The sequence below is a fragment of the Gastrolobium bilobum genome, unplaced genomic scaffold (genome assembly GCF_033153095.1).
Source record: "Gastrolobium bilobum isolate Gb01-03AN ecotype WA unplaced genomic scaffold, APGP_CSIRO_Gbil_v1 utg3598, whole genome shotgun sequence".
Lineage (NCBI taxonomy): Eukaryota > Viridiplantae > Streptophyta > Magnoliopsida > Fabales > Fabaceae > Gastrolobium > Gastrolobium bilobum.
In genome coordinates, this window is record NW_026896547.1 from 191641 (window position 1) to 207000 (window position 15360).

At 33.3% G+C, this 15360-nt stretch overlaps 1 protein-coding gene across 1 annotated transcript in view; it reads right to left on the reverse strand.

The window, feature by feature from the left end:
* The window catches only part of LOC133300436 (E3 ubiquitin-protein ligase BRE1-like 1), a 35738-nt gene extending 24025 nt beyond the window's left edge, over positions 1 to 11713 (reverse strand). The window contains exons 1-5 of the mRNA XM_061499981.1: positions 11206 to 11713; positions 9154 to 9315; positions 8949 to 9033; positions 4269 to 4496; positions 4010 to 4171 (exon numbers count right to left, since the gene is read on the reverse strand). Of these exons, the coding sequence (XP_061355965.1) occupies positions 4010 to 4171; positions 4269 to 4496; positions 8949 to 9033; positions 9154 to 9315; positions 11206 to 11322 (754 nt within the window). The 5' untranslated portion in view covers positions 11323 to 11713. The remainder of the gene's footprint in view (positions 1 to 4009; positions 4172 to 4268; positions 4497 to 8948; positions 9034 to 9153; positions 9316 to 11205) is intronic.
* Positions 11714 to 15360: the final 3647 nt, after the last annotated feature.

Here is a 15360-nt window from a genome sequence, read left to right on the forward strand (position 1 = left end):
TACGTTTTCAAAAAAAAAATAAAAAATTTCATGCGTCACTGTTCATCTGCATTGTTCACACATACTGTTCACTGTTCATCGGGTACTGTTCACGCACACTGTTCACTAGGTACTGTTCATCAGGTACTGTTTACGCAAAAAAAAAAAAAAAAAAAAACTGTTGCAGGACAGAACTGCTCAGTTTTTGTCTCCTCTTTCCAGATTTGTGTTTTTTTTTATTCTTCGGTCAAACATCATTTAGATTTGCGTTTGTGTGATTTTCACCTCAATATTATGGCGGGTTCAAATGATGCATCTTCGGAATTTATTTCTAATCGCCAAGATGATTTCGAGCGGATTCAGACTATGCTTGACTCTCTGAGTAAGCCATCTAGTACTAGTACTTTGGCTATGAATGGTATGAGCTCCATTACTCATTCTTTTCTTACTTCTTGTACTGATTTTAACCATTCTTGGATTATCGATTATGGTGCTACTGATCATATGGCTTGTTGAGCTGACTCCTTTCTTTCTTATAACCCTACTATTGGCACCCATACAATAGTCGTAGCTGATGGCTCACATACATCAATTGCGGGCTCCGGTAACATATATTTACAGCCTTCCTTACATCTCCAAAATGTTCTTTATGTTCCCAAACTCTCCACTACTAATCTTTCTATCCATAAAATTACCAAAGATTTGAATTGCACTGTAACTTTCTTCCCTACTCACTGTGTTTTTCAAGATCTCACCAAGGGGAAGACGATTGGGGGTGCTAAAGAGCAAGGTGGGTTGTATTATCTGGTGCCAGAATCTTCTGCAAAGTATGCTAAAGATCACACCTTACTGACTCATTCTCAGTTTACTGGCGACTTTTTGATTTGGCTCCGTCATAAACGCTTGGGGCATCCTCCATTTCGTTTGCTCAAGTCTTTATTTCCAACATTATTTTTGACCAAGTCTGTTGAGTGTTTTCATTGTGATATTTGTGAGTTTGCAACACACCATCATGTCTCTTTTCCTTCTAGTACCATTAAAAGTGTTAAGCCTTTGATCTTATTCATTCTGATGTTTGGGGTCCTTCTAAAGTTCCTCATGCTTCTGGTAATAAATGGTTTGTTTCTTTTATTGATGATTGCACTCGTGTAACCTGAGTTTATTTAATGCATGAAAAATCTGAAGTACCACAGTTATTCTTTCGATTTTATAAAATGATTGAGACCCAATTTGGTAAAAGAATTAAAAGACTAAGGTCTGACAATGGTACCGAATATGTCAATTAGCGTCTTTCCAAATTCATCCAAGATCAGGGCATAATTCATGAACTTACTTGTGTGGACAGCCCTCAACAAAATGGAGTTGCTGAGAGAAAGAATCGTCATCTTCTTGAAGTTGCTCGTGCTTTACTTTTTCAGAATCATGTACCCAAGTGCTACTGGGGAGATATCATTCTTACTGCAGCTTTCTTAATCAATTGCTTACCCTCTCGGGTCCTTGACAATGTAAGTCCTATTCACTCAATGACTTCATTTTTTCCCTCTGTTCCCTCTATGCAGAGTCTTCAGCCACGAGTGTTTGAGTGTGTTGTCTTTGTCCACATTCATAAACATCTTCGCAATAAGTTGGATCCTAGGGCTCTCAAATGTACCTTCCTTGGTTATACCCCTGATAAGAAAGGCTACAAGTGTTATCATCCTGCTAGTCGAAAATTTTGTCTCAATGGATGTCACATTTCATGAATCTGAGTCCTTTTTCCCAAGTCCTCATCTTCAGGGGGAGAGCAGTTCTTCAATAAATTCACCACCTTCTATTTTTGAGTCTGGACCTTTCATGTCTTCAACACTTCTTCCTCCTGTTTCTGATTCTTTTGTATCTGACCCATCTGATACACCGGAAATACGAAGGATTGTGACACCTGAGTTGGTATATCACAGGATAAAGCAGCCCACACTGTTTCACCAACAACCTCAATCGTCTAAACCACTGATAAGTCCAGAACCTCTTGTTTCTGATCCTAATATTTCTCCTGTTTCTGAACCTAATATTATTGCCTCTAATGATTTGCTTGTTGCTTCTGATAGCTTACTCAGTACCTCCGATGACTTACCTATTGCCCTAAGAAAAAGGAAAAGATCTTGTACCCAACACCTATCTCTCATTTTGTCTCTTATACTAACCTTTCTGTGCAGCACAAAAGCTTTATTTCAGCACTAGATTCTATCTCAATCCCAAAATCAGTACATGAAGTATTAAAAGATGAGAATTGGGCTCGAGCCATGCAAGATAAAAAGAATGCCTTGGAGAAAAATAAAATATGGGAGGTTGTTGATAGACCTGATGGAACGAAAACAGTAGGGTACAGATGGATTTATGCCTTGAAATATAATTATGATGGTACTCTTGAGAGATATAAGACTCGATTAGTTGCCAAGAGTTACACTCAGACCTATGGCATTGATTATGAAGAAACTTTTGCCCCATTTGCAAAGATGAATATTGTGAGAGCTTTGTTGTCCCTTGCTGCCCATTACAACTGGGATATAAATCAATTTGATGTGAAGAGTGTTTTCCTTAATGGTGAGTTAGAAGAAGAAGTCTACATGGAAATCCCACCTGGCTTTGGCTCTATGGATGGAGGAAATAAAACTTACAGGTTAAAAAAGGCCTTGTATGATTGAAACAGTCTCCTCGTGCCTTGTAAGATGTGAAAGTCCTATGAAGCTGTTTTGTGATAATAAGTCCGCCATTTGTATAGCTCATAATCCAGTTCAACATGATCGGACTAAGCACATTGAGGTCGATCGCCATTTTATCAAAAAGAAGCTTGATAGAGGGTTGACCACCACTCCATACATTCTTTCTGGACGTCAATTAGCTGATATTCTGACAAAGGGACTTCCCTCAGAAAGGTTTCAAGAGCTTGCTAGCAAGCTGGGAATGTTAAATATCTATTCCTCAGCTTGAGGGGGAATATTGTAAATAATTGTATTTGCTTATTTATTTATTTCCATTCTAGAATCTTCTTTGGGCTTAGCCCATTAGGTTATTTAGTCTCTTTAAATAGAGAGCAATTGTACATATGTAATAAACAATTTTATCAATAAGATTATCTCTTTTTTCAACTGTAAGTGATAGAGACTGCACATTTATCAGTATTTTCTAGAAGTAGCAATTTAGGATGCAGGGGTCTACAATGAAGTTCAACACTGCCTGCCATCCGGAGACAGATGGGCAGACTAAAGTATCTTAATAGAACTTTTGAAACTCATCGACGCTGCATATGTATAATATGTGCAGTTTAAGCTAAAATACAATAAACCACTTGGTTTTGCAGTGTAAGGCTGCTGCTTTCCTTTGGAACAATCATTTTGGGGTTCTTGATCAGCACTAGGTGTGTCCTACTTTGCAGCAAATTTTGAGGATTCCCTATAAAGGTATTGATATAAACAAGGAGGCAACAATTTGTGGCAGTGCAGTCTTTTCAATCATTTGGTGCATTTGATTGGAGCACAAAGCTTGCATCTTTAAGGGTGCCACCTTGCCCCTAAACCTATATTAGAGTAGTTACTACTGTAACTGTAGTAACTACTCTAATCATCTGTTATGGTAGTGGGCTGTTTCTCAAGTGTTATCTCCAGTGTTCGGCTCAAGGCTGTTCCTGGGGGGCTGTTATTTCCATCAATAAAGACAGAATGACAGATGCATTGTTAGGTTAAGGTTTCTTTTTCTTTCTTTGTGTTGGTATTAGCTTTTTTCTATTCAAATAATATCTTATCATCCCCCTAGTTGTATTCTTCTTCCTTTCTTTGTGTTGGTTTTTTTTTTTTCACAACAAAAAAAATTTAGGAAAATAACAAAACTCGGGTATGCACACAGACAAACATAGGCATTTCCATACTTTACAGGCATTGGAATTTCTATAAAGCTTCAACATATTTTAATTTTGTACTTGAAACAAGGAACTTAAAGATTTCACAGTATATCTTACAATATTAAAATGCTTAAGAACACGGTAGAGAAAATTTACCTCTTAATCTTTTAAGGTCAGCTTTATTTTTGGCATCAAGATCTCTCTGAATTTGGAAATCACTTGCTAAAGATTTGTGTTTTAAATGAAGTTCACTGAGTGCCAATCTCAGGTTTTTAACTTCCACCTCTAGATCAATGGACAACTTCGGCCTACATGAAACTATAAACAGGCAGTGTAACCAAGAATGCTGAGTGACTGGTCTGAGAGAATAACCCCAACATTTGATAATCATAGACAACAAGTACTCATATCTTACCATCATCAGGAAGCTTTTTCAGTACTGCAGTATGCAATGCATCCTTCAGACACCAAAAGTCATTAATAGCAGTCACTATATTTTTTAAAACGCATTTAGCTTTTTCGGTAGTATTTTCTCTATGTTGTTCCATCTGGTTTGCAAAGTTACAAGTGGAAGAACTTTCAGTAGCACCAGTTTGCAAAAGTCGGCTGAGAAAAACATCCTGAACAGTTGATGAACTACCATCTGGCAAACAGATCAAAGGATCCTCATTAGCTAATACACTTCCCAAACAAACAGACATTTAATAAAGTTTCCTATGAAATATCAAAACATCAAGTAATTGAAAAATAGATTCAGTAGTCCCCAGAAACGCAGGTGGCAAAACACAACACATTGAAAACAATTCAAACTTCAAGAAGCACATTGAAGAAAACTAGAGACATTACTGCTGGGTTAAGTGACAAATACATTAAAAACCAGAAGCAGGAAAATTCCAAATATCATTCCCTGACCTTAGTATCAAAGAAGAATTCCAAACTGATTGAGTAAGCATGTTTAGAATAAGAAGCAAATATGCAATATTTTCTGCTACATATAAAACTAATTTAAAATGATGATACTATACTTGGATTGAGAAAAAGAAAATATAAACGAAGGATAATTTAAAGTACAAACCCCAGTGCATAAAGCTCTCCGACTTGTGAGGGTAGGGATGAAGGTCGATTGTACGCAGCCTTACCTTTGCATTTTTTGCAAAGAGGCTAGTTCCCAAACCCAAAGCTATGACCTTACAGTCACAAGGAACACCCTTACTGCTGCTCTAAAGCTCGTCCTCAAATGAAGGAAAATTTTAAAAATTAAAAACTTCCCCTCATTTTGAATGAAGGGAAATGTTAATAGTTTTCTTCTGTTCAACTTATCAAAACAGTAAACGAGAAGTAGCAACAGGGTTCTCCCTTCGAGAATAAAATAACTCTTAAAGCTCATACGCATAACCTCAAGAAAGTTTATCACTTTGTCTTCACATCTTCATTTATAATAAACATGCATAAAAACCAAAAAATATACAATGTCATAGGATGGAATACAGTTACTTGTGCACCTTTTCATTACTAACACTACTGAATGTTAAGGTTTGCCCAAAATACTCACTGTAAAGAGAATAAATTTGCTAACCAGGGGTCATCCTAGTATCTACATCAATAAATATGTGAACCAGGACTCTCATTAATATGTAATCACATTGCTGATCATAAATGTCAGAATAATCAAGTAAATCAGGCTCTAGCATATTTAAGAATAAGGCCCAAAAGCTCCTTAAATTTCGATAACAACACTAATAAGTTATAAATATTTCAATCAGAAACAATAACACACTGGCTAAATGATTTCCAGTATTTAGAAAGAAAATAAGTTAGTGACAAGCTCATTGTACGTAGAAAATAACTACCAATTTCAAGAAATCAAGACACTGTAAGGAAAGACAACTTTCCTTCCAACAGCCCAGTTGGTTTCCAGCCTTCACTCACTTTTGGCTCCCACCCTTCTTCCTTCCTTTGGCAGGACCACCCACTAGCTAATTAGTTTCATAGCCAGTAAACAACCAACTAAAAGTACAAACCTAATAACTTAAGAGACGAATGGATGCCTGCCATACAAATGTTTAGTATGAAGGAATGGAATGCTATTTCAGATTTAATCATGTAATCAAAGGACTCCGATGTTTGATTGCAAAGATCTATATAATAATCTTCATGATATTAATATATATATATATATATGTTTGTGTGTGTGCACGTATGTCTTCGCGCGCGGGTGCATACAGTGTAAGGATTATTGTAAAAAAAGGACATGATTTTCTCTTGATAATTTCCTTTTATTACTTTTATTTTTTTTATGATATTATTTTTTTTTATGATATTGGTGTTCTGATTCCTAATCAAGAATACACCAAAATCAGGCACAAAGAACCAACCAGACTGGCAAGTGGATAAAGCAGAAATACAGAAATAAAAATAGCGAGTAATGCAATCGCATAAGGCCACTCTCTCTCTCTCTCTCTCTCTCTCTCTCTCTCTCTCTCTCTCTCTCTCTCTGTGTGTGTCTCTTCCTATTCTGAAATCTCATTCCTCCAAACAATATTGAATTGAGATTCTATTTATTTTTCCTAATATGCCATTCTAAATTAATAAAATGACACAAATTACCCTTCTATAATCTTGAATACTGTTATAAAATATTAACGTTTATATTATAAATATTAAGATATGGAAGAAAAATTGTCAAGCTTTAAATTTCTCTAATTAAGAGCATTTATGTCATTTACATCAAATGGATTCCATTCCATATTGTATGCCATTCACCTAACTACGAATTGCTTTCCAAGTCATTTTATTTCTAATACTACCAAACTGAGAAATCAGAATAGGATTCTCATTCCAGTTTATTAACTCCGATTCTTACTCAAAGGAAATGCATTCTTTGCACCAATGTGACCTTAAAACTTAAGATAAGCATAGGATTTAAGAATTGACAACCTAGGGTAAGTTTCATAATTATCAATTGCGGGTAGCGGCCAACCCTAAAAATGCTATAGCGGTAAAGCAGGTAGTAATATAGCCGCTACAATGAAGTTCAATTATGTGATATAAAAATTTAAAATACATAATTATTCATTTCAAATAATAATACATTAATTATTAATTTAACATTCACAAAAATTAGCAGAGAGAGAAATCAAAACAGATTAATCATATTAATATTAAAATATAAATAATACACATTGGACTATTGGAGAAGGAAATAGATGCAGATGGTTTTTGGGCTTGACTTGCAACAAAATGAATGAGAGAGACAGATGGAACCATTCCTTCTTCACAGAAACATAGAAAGAGAGAATGAAGGAATCTGCCATAGATCAAAACAGAATCAGTGAGATGTCAAGATTGTGCCGGAGTTAGAGAGATTATGCTGCTGTAGGCTTGCCAGAAAATGGGTGAGAAAGAGGGTTCAAAATCGGAAAATGAGTGAAAAATAGAGATGAAACAGAGCCACCGTTGCAGATGGAGATTTGAACTAAATAGATTGTAAGGGAGATAGGGTTCGAATATATAAAAGGATAAAAATCCAGTGTACCATTAAAATTAAATTCTTAGTCAATAATACCCTTAACATTAAAAAATCTCTCTCCCTCCCTTGTAGTGTGGAAATTGCTCCACAACAGCTGCAAAACGCTACTTCAAATTGCGGTCGCTACAACCGCCACTGTAAATTGTAGCATCGCTTGCTGTTTTTTGCAGCTGAGTGCCGCTACCCGCTATTGATGCTGTATAGCGCCGCGTTTTTCATTTATGGTAAGTTTTATAGGATAGAATAAAGACAATAAATCAAGAAACTTAGCTGAGAGGTTACGACAAGAGTAGGTTGCAATGCAAGCAGCAGTGACATGAAAGACTGAATTGATGACCAGACGTGTGATGTAAATAGTCCTGTAAAATCTGATTTCTTGGTATGTGTTATATGGTACATCCAAGATAGATTAAGGAATCTAGCAAATGAAAAGGAAACAGATTGGGCCTTGCAAATAAGTTGAAGGAAAAAATTAGTAGTCATAGAAAGAAGAATTAAACCTAGGCATAGGTCTGTGTTTTAGCACAGTTAAGACATTTCTTGGTGGATAAATTAAATACCATGATCACTCATCCAAATTTATCCTAGAAAGGCCATGACTAGAGCTCTAATACTAAAAGGAATTAGGCTCCCCACTAGTACCAAAACCAAACCAAGGATGATACAGTAACACCAAAGAAGAAACATTGAAACATAAAACAATGACCTGATAAGACCTAAATAGCAGAAAATAAGGACAGCAAAAATTTCTTAAAATGAAAATGAAGCATCCTGGCCTCCAAAACATTAAAAAACCTAAGTTATTGACCCCATTAAGGTTTTAACAGGATCTCTACTATAAGACATGCAAACAATTGAGAGCTAGAATTAGATTTAGCGCAGCTATAATAGCGTTGTCATTGGATTAGCTTGATTTGCTCCTAGAAAAACTTTTTTTCAAAATGCTAAGAACGAACTTTTGGCTGAAATTGAGTGCAAAAAATTCTAATCCAAACATGAACTAGGTCTTTAAATGCTCTTACAAGAATGGTCAAAAAGTGGTTGGTTTTCTGGGAAGTTAGCATCGGATCTATCATCCATCACTCTAGTGGACTTTTGATGCTTAAACAAAACTAATGCATGCATAAGAGATCCATGTTGCCTATCTATCGACAAAAATTCACATCAATAAGGCACACAAAAAATACTTGTTGGTCATACTTATGAAGGACCACAATTAAGACCCCAAAAGAGAAGTATACAACTAATGTTTGCACTAATAATCTACACCCAACACAGAAAGTAATGTCTTCTGTAAAATGATCCAGCCCTTCATGAAATGGTTACTTTTATATAATATACAAAGAATGAACTTACTAGAAGCTAATGTCCCTCAAATTGTATAAACTGACAGCTTTGAATTTAATTTTTCAACCCTTTCTACCAAAAAGAGAAATTAAGGCTTAGATGATAATGGAACAGGAAAAAAATACGGAATGAAAAAAATGCAATTAAAGAAGAATTAAATCACAATCTTGCAACAAGATAACGAAAAGAATTTAATGGCCATGAGCAAATGATCCTCACCTTCCATCATTGATGCAAATCTTGAAACCGATTTGCTGCTGGACTCTCTCGTGTGTTCAGAACATGACTCCAAATCATTAACCATCTAGGCACAGAAGATGGAAAATACCCAGAATGTCATTGTGATATGAATAATTAAATAAAATGATTAAATCATCATATAATCTTACTGAAGGAAGAAAAAATTAAATGGGAACCAAATTACCTCCTCCCAAGAGTTCTTGACCACTGCTATAGTGGAACCATATGACTGTTGCCTCTCCTTCAGTTGAGAAAATTTATTCTCAAGTGCTGCATACTCTAACTTCTGAGTTTCTAATTTCTGTGTAAGCTTTTGATTTTGATACTGAAGTACAGCAATATCAAGCTGCAAGATAAGAAGAGAATGCATAAGTTTAATTAGTAACAGTAACACTGCTTCTTTGCTCACTTCTTCCCATATGCTGGATCAGTAAATATGATCTACTACATACACAACCTACATGGCCATTCGAATGAAGTCCCACCATGAGGCAACATGGGGTAATAATCTTTTTCGGGATTTGGATCATTATAGGTAAGCATTAATTTATGAAGAAACGAATCTAAATCAGCATTTGCCTGCATAGAAATAACTTTCTCTATTCATAATTACTCAGCAGTGTGCATTGCTGATAATCAAGGAATCAAATGAATTAAGAAAGTTAAAGAATTTGCAGTGTTTAGAATAGTGTAAGTACTACCTCCCAAATTAAGAGTAACAGATAAATCTTCACTTCCAGTACAACAATATCATTATCATCCTCAACCCAAAGTTAGTTAGAAAAGGGATTGGTAGGAGCAAAAGGAAAGGCAGTCATTAAAAATATATATTATAGCCCAAGAAACCAGAAGCCAGATAAAGTACATTGCAACTGATTAGAGCAATACATTAGCGATGTACATAGTACAGTTATATTATTAATCCAAAAACAATCAAGCACACAAAAAGTTCAAAAAAAAAAAAAGATGCATGGAGTTATGTAAAGAACCACTTCAACCCAAAACCTTAAGGTGTTGGGTGAGAGCCTTTTTAATGGTTTATATTATTCTCTAACACACCCCCTCACGCAAGAGGTATTTGGACTTGAAGCGTGGATATTGCATAGACCCAATTTTTTGGTTTACCTTGTGCTTATTTAATTCTACTAGAAAGTAGGGGAGGTGAGAATCAAACTCATGACCTTGTAGTCACCGAAACTCTGATATCATGTAAAGAACCACTTCAATCCAAAACCTTAAGGTGTTTGGTGAGGGCCTTTTTAATGGTTTATATTATTCTCTAACATTTCCACGCTTCAAGCCCAAAGGGCTCTTGCGTGAGGGGGTGTGTCAGAGAATAATATAAACCATTAAAAAGGCCCTCACTCGACACCTTAAGATTTTGGGTTGAATTGGTTCTTTACATGGTATCAGAGCTTCCGTGACCATAATGTCACAAGTTCGATCCCCATCACCCCCACTTGTGGAATTAAATAAACATAAGGTAAACCAACAAAAAAAAATTGGGCCCATGCAATATCCACGCTTCGAACCCAAAGGACTCTTGCGTGAGGGGATGTGTTAGAGAATAATATAAACCATTAAAAAGACCATCATCCAACACCTTAAGATTTTGAGTTGAAGTGATTCTTTACAAGTTATAACTAATGCACTTGCACCAACAAACTAGCATACCATCCACTATACAAAATACACAAAACAGTAAAAGAAACCTATTAATATAGGTCAACTAAGCAAATTATAGAGGGTGTTTGGTAAATTTATAACGAGGTTTAGATCAACAGCAACACCAACCAAGCCTTACCCCACTAGGTGGGATCAGGTACATAGATCAATAGACGACATTGGTCCTAACAGATCAGAGGTCCAGACCAATTCAAATTAACCCTTTACCTTTCGGTATTATATAATTTCAATCAAAGCATGAAACTAATTTGGCCCAGTTTCACAATAAAATTGATTAAAAAACCTTTGAGTTCATCAAAGAATTAACAAATAGCTATCTTGTTAAAGTAATAAAAAAGAGCAGCAAAAAAAAAATCAGAATAAGATTTCACTCATACAAATACCATTATTCGTAATACTATGTCTAGCCACTACAAATCAAGCAACAAACAAGAACTAAAACATGAAGGGCAAGAGTTAACCCCATCTAAATTTTTGAATTAAACATTTGAAACACAAGCTTCAGAAACAAAAAATTAAAAAAATAATGAAATAAAAAAAAAGGCGGTACCTTTTTGTCTTCAGAAATGGGTAAGAAGGGTAGCTTCTTGGCAGTAGCAGTAGCAGGGGTAGGGGACAAGGAGCTAAAGTGACGCCGTTTTCTGTCCGACTCACCCATACTCCCCATTGAAACCAGACACAAAAAACAAACCCTAGAAAGCACCCAGTCCACTCACATCACAAAGATTCAAAATACGATGGTTGAAAAGTCATAAGGTGCCCCAATTATCCCTAAACACAATCAGGAACTCAAAATCTAAAACAAACCCCGACTAACCAATCCCTCAAAACCCTAATTCAAACCCCACCAGTGAACCCAAAACATTGAAAATTATAAAGGAAAACAAAAACAGAAACAAGAAAAAAAGAGTTTTCTTCTCTTTATTTATCGACTTCGAGACCTAGTTGTGAAGGAGAAAACATAGGGTTTCAATCTCTGTGTGTGCCTCTCTCTCTCTCTCTCTCTCTCTCTCTCTAGAAGTTCTATTCTGTGCATAGCTATTCTGTCTCGCTCTTCTCCGAAAAGAAACACGAAGAGGAAGAGAAAAAGAATAATATTTAAAAGGTATTTGTGTTTTTATGGGAAGAAAAGATTACATTGTAATTTCGGGAAGGTGTGGAGGGTAATTTAATATTTGGATTCACGCGAATGAGGGGGTGCATGCGTATGCGTGCATAAACGTGACGGAGGTGTGCTACTTGTGAGGATTTATCATGAATATTTCAGTTTTTCTGTTTAAATTATAATAATATTAAGTTTCTATATTTTGTAAAGGATCTGCATTTTTGTAATGTTAGATTTTTCAAAGATCTCAGCATAAATATTTACTTTATTAGGTCTGTTCTTATCTATTCTATTTAATATCTTTACTTTATTGTATATTAAAATATTGTAGTAAAATTTACCAAAAAAAAAAATCTTCAAATAATATATATCAATTTATTTCCTCAATACAAATTTACAAAAAACTTAAAAAAAAATATATACATATCACATTGTTATCACAAAATAAAACCAAAAACAATTAAGTAACTTTACCAAAATTTTAGATTGTCTAATAACATATACATTTTTAAAAAAATCTTAAATGATTTATGTAGTTTGAATTTTTCTTTTGTGAAATACAATTATAATACATGTAAAAGTTATGTTCAGCTCATTTTGATTTATTTTTATTTTATTTTTTTGGCTTTGTTGTTGGTTACGTGATTGAGTTTTGAAATGATGGGGAATATTCTTTTAAGAGAAAGTTTTAACTGAATTCGTATTAAAACATAAGTTAAAATGTTTTATTTATTTTGTATGTGAATTTCTGTTTGCATATTCTCTTTTTATAATAACTATTTTTTTTTTCTATTTTTTTCATGGGTTCTTATTTCATTCCGTAATTTAGGAAGGTTCAGAGGGTAGTTTCAAAATTGGACTCACGTGTACTGAAAATGTATTTGCATATATGAATGAACGTGATCAAGGTGGGCTATTTGGGAGGATTAACCATGAATATTTTATTTCATTTTTAAAATTATAATAATAGTAATATTAACTGAACTTCTAAATTTTGAATAGGACCAGCATTTTGTATATAATTTTGAAAAGATTTAATCATAAATATTTACTTAATTAGTTTTGTTTTCCTCTATTAAATTTGATTCTATTTACCGTGATGAACGTGGTGGGGATGTGCTGCTTGTGAGGATTAATCATTAATATTTTATTATTCCTTTTAAAATAATAATAATAAATATTAACTAAGTTTCTGAATTTTCTAAAGAAGCAGCATTTTTGTGCGTGTACTTAGATTTTGGAAAGATTTATTTGTAAATGTTTAATTGATTGGCTCAGTTTTTTACTTATTATATTTGAGTATATTCTATTCCATTTAACTCTATTTATTTCATAGTATATCAAAATATTATCATAATTTTCTCAAACAATATATTATTTTAAAAAAATTCAATCATAAAATTTTAACTAAATAAAAAAACTTAGAAAATCATACACATTTCACATTTTTATTAAAAAATTAACACCATAAAAACATCACCAATTTTTTCAAAATTTTCTATAGTCGTCCTCTTAACTAATCCTTTAAATTCTCTATAAAGATTGAATTTTCGCTTTATAAGGTACAGCTGTAATTTTTTTTTTAAAATTACTCCTATGTTTTTCTTTTGATTTCATTTATGGACATATAATTAAGTTTTAGAAGGGTTATTAGGGAGGGTGAAGAAGCAAAAATCCGAAAACTTCGGACACCGGTTATATTTATCAAAAAAATAAAAACAAAAATATTGATTAATTCTTATAAGTCACAGGAGATATTAGAAAGGATTTTTTACATGTATTACTGTTTAGTTATCATTTTTTTTTTTACAATTATTATTTTTATTTTCTGTATTGTGTTCTTGTTTTATTTGTGTGATTTCAAGAAGATCTGGAAATACTTTCATAGTTGAATTCATGCATATGAGAGGGATGTATAGCGTGTATAAACATGTTGAAGGGGGATAATTTCGGCTGTTCATGAATATTCTACAATTATTTTCAAATAATAATAATGAATATTAACTAAGTTTCTAAATTTTGAAAAATAGTAACATTATTTATATTTAAGTATTGAATGATTTAATGTTAAATATTTACTTGCTTAATTGTATTCTAACATATTAAATTTGATTATATTTACTTCAAGGGAAAATGTTTGTCAGTTTGACACACAATTTTGTGTTATTTCAAGTGAAATGATTGTATTTTTGTGCATAGTTATTAGTTTTTTTTATATTCTCTCACTTCCATAATATTGTCTCTTTCTTTCTTATTCTAATTTTGTAGAGGAGAAAAAATATAAAAAATGAATAAATATATACTAAAACACGATCATTTCACTTAAAATTACACAAAGTTATGTTTTTTGAAATGATAAATATATTTCCCTTATTTAATAGTATGTCATAGTTTTTCTCATAATAAAGTGCTACTTTTTTATTCATAAGTTATAAAACTTATAAAAAAATAAATAATAAACACATGTCATATTTTTATTGAAAAATAGAAAAAATATAAACATTTAAAGAATTTTACCAAAAATTTAAATGATCTCGTATCTCAAATTCTGAAATTCTTGAAATTATATAGTTAGTTTGAATATTTTTTAATAAAATACACTAGTAATTCATGTAAAAGTTATATATATTTAGCTCTTTCATTTAGTTTCTTTTAGAAAGAAGACGAACTGAAGCAGTGGTAAAATTGTTCCTTCATGACTGAAAGGTCATGGGTTCTGATCCAGAAACAGCATCTTTGCAATTATGCAAGGGTAAGGTTGCGTACAAAGATTTCCTCAACCCCACACTCGCTATTCGGGTTTAATAGGGAGTGTTTTTTTTTTTTTTAATTAAGAGAACGCATTAACTACTTCAAGTGTGAATGTATCTAGTAAAGTTAAATGTTAGGCTGTGTGATGAAGGTTGTTGTAACGCCCCGTGTATACCTGATTTGTTAATATCAGAATGGTATTAAGCGCAACTAATTATATTAAATATATGCGAAAGCTAAACATATTAATCTCTAATTAAACTCATGTAAAAATGTGAATAAACTTTTTTTCATTCTTCTTTAAGTTATAATCATTACTTGTATGTCAAGTTAATTGCATGTTGTAACACCCCGTGTATACCCGGTTTGTTAACATGTCATCGTATTAAGCCACGCTTAATTACATATGGGGAATATCTTTTTCTGTTCAATTATGACGTCATTAATCTTAGCCAAGTTGATTACTTAATCAATTTCATAAAAATATTGACTGTATGTAATTGCAAAGGATAACTAACTGAAATACCTCATAAAATAATAGTGAGTATTTAAAGTCACGGATCTACAACACATAGTCCGGACATAATCCTGATACATTATTACAACTCTAATCCAAACTAAAACATAGACAAGTCAATGTGGCATGGACAAACCCCATACTCATCAAATAGACAACATAACAACAGAGTCTCAACAATGTAATCCATAACTGAAGCTAAAATCACAAAGCAGTAAACAGGATCCAGCATCCATGCATAACAGCAAATCAGCATAAGCAGCATAAATAGGTATCAACTGTTAGAATATTAGATATGATATGATTAGATTTGATTAGATATGATTGGATTC